General features: G+C 41.8%; 1 protein-coding gene across 3 annotated transcripts in view; it reads left to right on the forward strand.

The window, feature by feature from the left end:
• The window catches only part of elovl1b (ELOVL fatty acid elongase 1b), a 33,180-nt gene that overhangs the window by 21,537 nt on the left and 1,795 nt on the right, over positions 1 to 9,848 (forward strand). Inside the window, 6 exon segments of one of the 3 annotated variants that reach the window (NM_001146393.1) lie at positions 7,988 to 8,087; positions 8,228 to 8,418; positions 8,795 to 8,875; positions 9,086 to 9,142; positions 9,251 to 9,356; positions 9,491 to 9,627. In NM_001146393.1, the coding sequence (NP_001139865.1) occupies positions 8,027 to 8,087; positions 8,228 to 8,418; positions 8,795 to 8,875; positions 9,086 to 9,142; positions 9,251 to 9,356; positions 9,491 to 9,627 (633 nt within the window). In that variant the 5' untranslated portion in view covers positions 7,988 to 8,026. 3 annotated transcript variants of the gene reach the window in all.

A 9,848-nucleotide genomic window follows, 5' to 3' on the forward strand; every position in this document is an offset into this window, starting at 1 on the left:
ATAAAATATTAGAGCAGTACTTGACGAGTGTCCTTCGCTCTCAATTAGGGGTGGCTTGTTTCACAAATGTTTTACATCACAAAGGATCTGAGAGCTCGCTTAAAGTAGAGAGGAATTAGTAGGTTACTTAATATACAACTAAAGGGTGGAGTGTGTCTGACTCCCACCTGACTGTTGTGTATGGCCTAGGCCTGGACAGGTACACCAAGACATGAGTGTGTGTGCTGCACGTGTTTGTTCTAGAGGGAGAGTGAGCGTCATAACTACATAGCTTTAAAGATTGTCTCAATATCTGTTCCTCCTTTTAAAACTGGGCTTGGTAGGGAGATCAGACTCTGATTTAAAATGCGTGAGAGCAAGCATAACGTACAATATACTTACGTATTTGCCAGTAAGTCACTGTCTTCCTGTAGAAGCCATAATGGCCTTATCTATGTTATGAGATTTATCAACCAGCCTTGAGTAAACAGTAGAAATATAGTTTTTATGTTCCAACTGGTCTCTTCCTCTTTGGTGTTCAGTCTCCAGAGGAAGTATTCCATGCTGTTTGATGAACAATACATTTTTTTTATTACATTTTGGAAAGCCCCATATGATTGTTTTTGTAAGTGTCATGGAGTTGTAAATGTTTCTTTTGGTAATCCAGATGGAGGGTGAAATGGATGTTAGCTTTGCTTTCGGGTGTTGGCTGGGGAAAGAGACTAGCGGCACAACAACAGAGTAGCCACTGATTTCTCCCTGCTGTGTATGAGAATAATATAATCAGCCCAGCCCCTAGGAGAGAAACCTGCAGGATGATGCCATATTCTGCTGTGTTTTAGCTTTGTGGGAGGGGGGAGGATAGAGGGGAAGGGGCAACTCCTGTCAGACCAGGGCTGTGGTCACAAAACGGCCAGTCACCTACCTTTCCTTAATTTTGAGGTTTTCACACTGCCGGTTGAAATACAAGGCCAGCTTCCTCTCGTTCTTACTCTCTTAACCGCCCAGCTTGCATTTACGCTGACACATATACACTCCTCCCTCCTCTCTCTCTCTCTCTCTGCCTTGCTCTCTCTTTCTGAACTAGTTATTCATTCACTGTGTGTGCGTCACGGTGGGTGGGGAGGACAGCAGTACCAGTCACACTTCATCCGTTTTCTCTGTCTCACTCACTCCTGCTTCCTCCTCTCTTTCACTCCCTTTCTCTCTCCCTTGACTGCTATCCTGGCGCTTCTCTGCAAAAGGAGCAAGCAAGCTAGCTGTGCTCTTTAGTGTTGGTGTCCACACTGGCATCCTTTGGCCCGCTCTGAGGTGAACAAGAAATAAACCACATCAAAGACGAGGTAAGTCTGCTCACTTAGCACCAGATGGAGTACCCAGGAAACAAACCCTAACGTCTTCTCCCCCTTTATCTAATTTTGACACGCTTGTTGAGCCAATGGTTTGGGTTTGTTTCCCTAAATGGGTTTTAGGTCTTGTGTTTACGTTATCTCCTCAGGGAACGCCTATATTATGTGTCTAACAAGCTGGGGTAAACACACAGACGTTGTTTTGACTTTGAAAACCCAGTGTGTGTGTGCGTACAGTAGGTAGAGCATCCCTGCCAACACTTCTGTTAAAGGCCCAGTACAGTCAAAAGTGTGATTTTTCTGTGTTTTAATTATATATTCCCACACTGAGGTTGGAATAATACTGTGAAAATTATGATTATGCTCTTTTTTAGTGTAAGTGAAAATACATTTCAGCCTGTTTTGTTGGTATGGAGTAAATTGAGTTAATAGACCAGTAAGAAAGAGTTTCAAACCTCTGCCAATAACAGCTAGTTTTCAGTTCCCCCCCACCCCACTCAGACCACTCCCAGACAGCCCTAGAAAAATTCTTGCTCGAGAAATTGTTCTTTGCTAAGAAGCTATTTTTAAAAAAAAAATTTTTTTACCATTTTATTTGAAAACAATCACAGTAAGTTACATAATTGTTAACCAGAAATGAATTTATATAGAAATAAAAACGTCTGCATTAGGCCTTTAAACACCAAGCTGCACTATGTGTTTGTTCTATTTGGCTCCTCCCTCTCTCCCTGTGGACCTTATTTACCCCTCTCCTCTGTCGTTTTGTTCATCATGAACTCTAACCCTTTGAACAAGGCTCCTTTTTTTTCACCACTATGATTGACAGGCTTCCCATAACACATGCATTTTCCCCACCCTTTCCACTATGCTACTCTTCCCTGCAAGTCGTAAAAGAGGCACTTAGTCTGCGATTTGAAGAGTTATTCCTAAACCAAGATTTATTACCAGCATCACAATTTTGTTCTGGGTTTTCTATGTCAATAGTGTAGTCACGGAGAATTGTATCTGGTCAAGGTCTGGAGATGGCTGATAGTTTTGAGGAAAGATACACTCCCTCCGTTCTGGAACGGAGAGGGATGAGGTGATCTGCAGTCTCCGCCCTCCTGGTTTATGGCTGTTAACCGTTTAGCCCTATTGAGTCCAGTGTTAGAGGACTGGAATACCAAAAAGGGCTACATTTAATTGGCTTCATCTGTCTGTCCGTTTTGCCGTTAGCTATGCCTGTATGGCGTTTCTTTCATGGAATTGAGGTAGTGTTTATCTGTTTATCATATATGCACAGTCACGTTAACTATACATTCATGTACATACTACCTCAATTGGGCCGACCAACCAGTGCTCCCGCACATTGGCTAACCGGGCTATCTGCATTGTGTCCCACCACCAGCCAACCCCACTTTTACGCTACTGCTACTCTCTGTTCATCATATATGCATAGTCACTTTAACCATTTCTACATGTACATACTACCTCAATCAGCCTGACTAACCGGTGTCTGTATGTAGCATCGCTATAGCCTGTCTTTTTACTGTTGTTTTATTTCTTTACTTACCTATTGTTCACCTAATACCTTTTTTGCACTATTGGTTAGAGCCTGTAAGTAAGCATTTCACTGTAAAGTCTACACCTGTTGTATTCGGCGCACGTGACAAACTTTGATTTGTGTAGTGCTTGGACTTTGACTCTCTGGTCAGGGTGATGAGAAGAGTCACCTTGTGATCCACCACAGTCTGCTGGTGGAAGGATTATCGCTGACTTAGTCACAACACCATGAGGAAATTCTCCTGCAAGTCTTTACAGCAGCAGTCAGAATGCTTTGTTACAATGTGACTGGAGTTTAAAGTGTTTGTAGTGAGCTCATGGGATTGGTATGTCTGGACTCTTGAGGCATTTCAGTAGTGAGGTGGCCAGGTTGAAGTGATGGCACAGTCAGATCAGAACTGAAGGACTACTGTTTTCACACATTGTTTTAAAGTGAATCTACCAAATATGAACAGTGTCACAGTCCTCTGCTGCTGTACCGCTGTTGAACTACTAGATTCTGTTGGATGGTTTGGTGTTGCTAAAGGTTGGAATGAATGTCCTGACCAAGATTTTCCTAGCACTATTTGTAGTTGTGGTTGTTTGCTTTAGTCTAGATAAATTTATAGAAACGTACAAGAAGCCAAAAGGGTAAAAAGAAATATCCTGAATATTCCGCACTCATTAGGTTATTGGCCTGTCTACCTTCTCTGGTCTCTGACAGAAGAATGGGGTTTCTCTAGTCTCTCCGATATCCTTTGTATATCTCCACTATGGCTATTGTACAGGTTTCTTTCCTCCTCACTGGTCTGTCTCTTTCTTTGGTGCATTCGGATGTGGATTGAAAGAATCAGTGTTGTGTTCTCCTGTGTCTGGTAAGGTCCATCTTAGCCACAAGACGAGACCCTGACACTATACATTCTCATACTCACACGGAGGCGTGTTTTTGACTAGAAAGGTTGTCAATACAAACTGCCCCTCTGTGTGCAATACTCAGATCTCTGGTGGTGAATTCCATTAGTAAAATCCAGTTCTTCAGTGAGATTTTTAACAAATCACATGTCTGATCAGGGTTATACACACTTGCTTTTGAGTAGATATGGTGTTTTAGGTAATGTTGTCTTGGGGGTTATGTTGAATATATTTTTGTCAAAGTAGAGGGGCACGGCAGCAAGGCTTAAAGTAGTGGCGGCAGGTAGCCTAGTGGTTAGAGACAGGTAGCCTAGTGGTTAGAGCATTGGGCCAGTAACCCAAAGGTTGCTAGATCAAATCCCTGAGCTGACAAGGTAAAAATCTGTCGTTCTGCCCCTGAACAAGGCAGTTAACCCACTGTTCCCCGGTAGGCCGTCATTGTAAATAAGAATTTGTTCTTAACTGACTTGCCTAGTTAAAGGTTTGGTCTTTGAGTCAGAAATTTAGGCAAGATGCCAAAACATTTTTCTATTTTTGTTTCCAAGTGGAAAGAGCCAAGTGGCCTCTCAAAAGGACTCAAAAAATAAATTCAAATGTAAATTTGCTCTTCTTCCTCGCATGGGTACACAGCAACCTTCTCCGATGCTACACTCACACTATCAATAGATATCTAACATTTGTCATAATGTTCACATGATCTCTTAATGTGCAAGTGTTACTCCTCTGATCAAGACAGACGATTGATGTCTGAATCTGCCCGAGTTAGAGGCACTGAGATGTGTGTTGTCACCACAGATATGAGGCACGCCTGCTGACTCGCCTTGTTTTCAGGTTCCAAAGGAACAACAGCTATTTGTGTAAGAGCTTTCTGAAATGCTTGGTCTCTGGTCTAAATTAGCATGGAAATGAGAATCATACCGACAGGTGAGCACTCACTCGACAACCAGGAAACTCCCTGCCGGTGCGCTGTAAATCTGCATACAATGAACTTTGCCCTATATCACTTGTAGGCGCCCGTGATGCTCGGCTTTTCTGCTTGAAACGCATGAATTGTGGTTTAGTAAATGCCAACCTCTGCCTTAGTTGCAGGCTTTTCCTTGAGGTTTTCACCTATTGCATCCATAATGTGTTATGTCATGTGCATTTAAGTTCAAAGGCCTACATGTTCCGATTTCTCAGGAATGTTCTCATAATCACACATGTAGTCAAGATAATAGCGGTTTAGCCTGATATCCCCCTTGCCGTGTGGTTGTTATCGGTGTCCTTGAAGGTTCCAGGTGAATAAAATGTGCAGGTGATCTTAGCTGCTAGATTAGATCTCGCAAACAGGACATTCCTTTGCCTCTTCGAACATGTGCATTTGCTATACCTTCCCAGATGAAACAATACTACCGTTTACTATAGAATACTACAGTACTTACTATAGAATTCTATAGTAAACTGTAGAATACTATACTACACGATGTAGTATCCCTCGATCATGTGTAGTACTTACTATAGAATGTTGTAGAATACTATAGTAAAAACTACAGTTTTATCCACACAAAAAAAACACTGGTAAATGCTACAGTAGTGTCAGCAAAAACACCACACTTTTTTAACTGTAGTGAATACTACAGTTTTTAATTTGCATAGACCCTGCCCATTCCCCTCCCCATATCACAATTTGTGCCATCCATAAGTGAGAAACCTACATACCGTATATTGTGTTCCGAAAAGAGCAGAAGCGCTGAATTATCCGTTCAGACCCCAGTCCCTGTAGCTACCTACAGGTTATGGAAAATTATAGCTCTCTTTAGTATTTCCCTAGTAGGTTTCCTCAAGGAGAAAGCCTCTACTTCTATGTCAAAGATAATAGAACAAAAACACTATAGTCTGCAAAACCAAGACATTACAGTAAATACGAAAGTATACTACATGAATTACTATAGTATATATCATTTTTATTTTCCTACAGTATTTAGACTAGTTAACTGTAAATGCTACAGTAAACACTAGTGAATACTACAGTAAAGTCTGCAAAAACACTACAATTAATACCATAGTATTTATACCATAGTATACTACAGTATTTTTTTTATGTGAGTTGTGGCTAGTTACTGGTAAACTACTCCGGACCTTTACCGGAGTTCAAGAGAAGTACTGATAATGCCAGTTAACTTTACATACAGTTATGTGTGCAGGTTATATGATTTTAAAGGCCATACATTTTATAGAAAGCCCTGTTGGTCTGAAAATGTCCGGCTGCTGACTTCAAGTTCGTAATCACTGTTACATAAAAATAACAAAAGACTGCATTCGGCTCATTGAGTACAGATGCTGAAGTAGATAAATGGAATGGCCTGCTATTCAACATACTTCAGAATATCGGATACTATCTGTGTGAGAGCTCCCTTTACTGAGTGGTGACAAGCTTTCCTTTGTCATACATTCAACACTGACGTGTATGTAAGTCATAGGTTGTCGTTCACACCACATGAGCGAAATCATGTTGGGCAAAGTTTCAAACGGACTAAATGTTGACATGTACACAAAGCAGTTATCTTGAATATTCCATTTGGAAACAGGTGTTGCTTGACATTGTTGCTGTATGAAAGACCTCCAGCCTAGTGTTTGGTTAATTGAAAGGGCTTTCCGTGAGCATACCAGTGGATGGGAGCTGAGAGGGAACACTTCCCACTTGAACTATTGTTGTAATCATGTAGGGTCCCTCCGGTTTCAACGATGTGTACACTTGACAATGTCTCCTATACTGTTCCCTGTATGCTCAGACGTTACTGATTGAGTCATTCCATGTTGATTGTGTACTGTGTGTTAAGCTCTAAGGACAGGTAGATGTTTTAACTCTGTTAGATACTATTTGCTGTTGCGCCCCCCCGTACATTCCAGTAGGCTGGATCATTACCTTTGATGGTGTTAGCTTAGGGTAGACTTTACTCCTAGGGCAGGGAGAGCTCAGTGTAGGTTCTCTGAACAATGGATCCCTCTTTCTCCATAGTGTGGCAAGAATGCTACCGCACCCACACATCCCAGCTATTGACCAATAACATTGACGACATGCCCTATATGGAGTTGAGATTTGATATGGATAGGTTTTGTCAAGACTGCGCTCAGCCCGTGTACATATTTTGTTGCTTTATACACATTGTAGCCAGCCAATGTGTCGAGATTAGAAGTTTGAATACCAGTATTGATACTTGTAGTTCAGTTGTTGATATAAGTTGCAGGTCGCTGAGTTCAGTCCAATTGTCCTTATAACCCTAAGGTAAATGTTCCAGTCTGTGGAACACCTGTCTTCAGTCCAATTGTTCTTTTATAAACCTTGAGGTAAAACCGTCCCACCTGTGTTATGCTGTTTGTTCCCGATGTAACATGTTGGTAAATACGCCTGTTTGATCTCCCTCTTCAGTCATGGTAGTTCTGTCGGCACCTGGATCTCATGAGACTGGTCTAGAACAAATTCAAACTTCAAAGATGATTGCCTTTGCCTCCTCTCTCTTACGGCTGGGGTCATTTGGGGGGAGAGAGAGAGTTTGTGTTTTGCTGTGGTTCTGTGTTTTGGCCTGGTTCCCATACTTGGCAGTCCCAAACTGAGGCGAATGCTGTGGGATGGAGACACTCGTCTGTAGCCCCTCCCCTCTGCTGTCAGGCCATGTCTGCCGGGACAGGGGCAAGGCATGCTGGGATGTGGGGGCAGAGTGTGGTATGCTGGGTCAGTGATATTTGTTCAGAACCAGAACACACTGTTGCTGAACAAGGATCATCAACTGTAGCACACTCACATTTCCTGTCTCCTTTTTCATGTCATGAAACCAAATAAAATACCAGCTGTAAAGTGATGTTCTGTGTCGTGTTTTTGCGAGTAAGGGTTGATGGTTTTGCCAAATACAACTGTGACTAGATTATTAAATATGATGCAGGCAGTTTAATACCATGAATGATGTTTGGGTAAAAGATATTGTAAAGTCAGTACCTAAAGATATTGTAATAGCATATCACATTAGTCAGTATGTAAGGGATTTGGAGTAGCGTATTATATTTTTATATATAATGCATGTCATTTTTTATAGCGCTTTTCATTAGAGTTATCTCAAAGCTCTGAGTAAAAAACAAACATATACAATAAAAACAACACATTTAGAATCACGGCAGGTAAAAAAAAAAGCAAAAGCGGGTGCAAAATACATTAAAATGACATCATGACTAATTCATTTGCTTTTCCACAGGTGATTGGGTGGTGATACCAGAGTGGGAAGCTAGTCAAAATGCTTCAGGACATTGGTGATAGAGCCATGGGGGTTTATGAGTACCTCTTGAAGGGAACAGGTGAGGTATTTTTCTGCCTAGTTAATTACTTAACTATATCTCTGCTTTGTGTACCTTGAAAGCTGTAAGCAAGTATTATTGGGGGGGGGGTCATAAACCTGTTTTGTAGTTTATTTTACAGCTCATGTTTTGTTTCTCAGATCCGCGACTGTGGAGTTACCCACTCATGGGGAGTCCGGTGAACATGTCGGCCATCTTGCTGACCTACATCTTCTTCGTGCTGGTTGCTGGGCCTCGCTTCATGGCCAACCGCAAGCCCTTCCAACTCAAGGAGGCCATGATCACTTACAACTTCTCCATGGTGGCATTGAATGCCTTTATTGTCTATGAGGTGAAACACTATGACGCAAAGCTCTTGTCTCTCAAAGATCGGGGTTCTTGATTGGTTCTTTTGAGAGCCATCTCTACAGGACTTGGAGCCAGTCTTTTCCCTAGCAGTGTATTTGGTGTTTGGTATGTGGCAGCTCTGTCTGAATGGGTTATTGCCATACTTGGCCAGAGTGTGTTGGATAATTGGAACACTAGCTAAATGAACCATTGCCTAGATTGACGGAGGTAAATAAGATTTGAGATTTGCATGTAGAAGATGACCCATATAGTCAATATACACTTGCTTATGTTAATAACAGTATGGCTTCTTTCCAATATAGTTTGACTACCGGTAGCTACAGTATCTGTTTGTTCAATTTGTTCTCTTGTCTTTTTAGTTCTTGATGTCAGGCTGGGCCACGACATACACATGGAGATGTGATGCAGTTGATTACTCGGATAGCCCCCAAGGCCTTAGAGTAAGTCTTGAGTCTTTGTGCATGGTCCCCCCCCCCCTCCCCCATGATGGTCATGAGATGCATCATCTTTGAAAGAAAGTATGCAAGAAAAGATACAAATTCTTAGGATATTCCTACTGATCCACTGTGACAATACTATCTTTAGATTACTACTAATAGGCTGTTTTGTCCAAATTCTCACGTTTGAATGGTATGTTGTTCCCTCACTAGATGGTTCGAGTGGCCTGGTTATTCTTGTTCTCCAAATTCATTGAGCTCTTGGACACGGTAACACTTCAGATTATTTCCTACAGATTTGCATCTCCTCAGTCTTTCCCCCCTGTTCATGTTATGGTCATCATGGTTGTATTTGACATGTTTCTCTCGTTGGGTCAGGTGTTTTTCGTTCTGAGGAAGAAACATGGCCAGATCACCTTCCTGCATGTCTTCCACCACTCTTTCATGCCCTGGACCTGGTGGTGGGGTGTCAGCCTAGCTCCCGGTGAGTCCACAATATTTGGTATTGTAAAATGGTGGGAAGATGATTCCATTTGCAGTAGACAAAGATATGTTGTTGGTGGATCCAGTGGAATATGGGCAGGGTTGGTTTGAAGTGTTCTGTGTGTTTTACCCCAGGGGGAATAGGCTCTTTCCATGCCATGGTGAATTGCATCGTCCACGTCATCATGTACTCTTACTACGGCCTGTCTGCGGCTGGACCACGCTTCCAAAAGTTCCTCTGGTGGAAGAAGTACATGACCGCCATCCAACTGGTATGTTTTGTTAGTTTGAATGGATGTGTATGACATTGTCATTTCCAGTATACATTTGTACTATGAGTAGTAAGCTTTTGCCAGGTCTTCGTTATACAGCAATTTTTAGTTGTTTCTCTAAAAGGTGATCTGTTCTAGTTTTTTTTATTTTATTTTTTAACTTTTGTAGATGCAATATACTAAAGTAGTAAATAAACTAGTCTGAAATACCATTATTGATC

The sequence above is a fragment of the Salmo salar genome, chromosome ssa16 (assembly GCF_905237065.1).
Source record: "Salmo salar chromosome ssa16, Ssal_v3.1, whole genome shotgun sequence".
Lineage (NCBI taxonomy): Eukaryota > Metazoa > Chordata > Actinopteri > Salmoniformes > Salmonidae > Salmo > Salmo salar.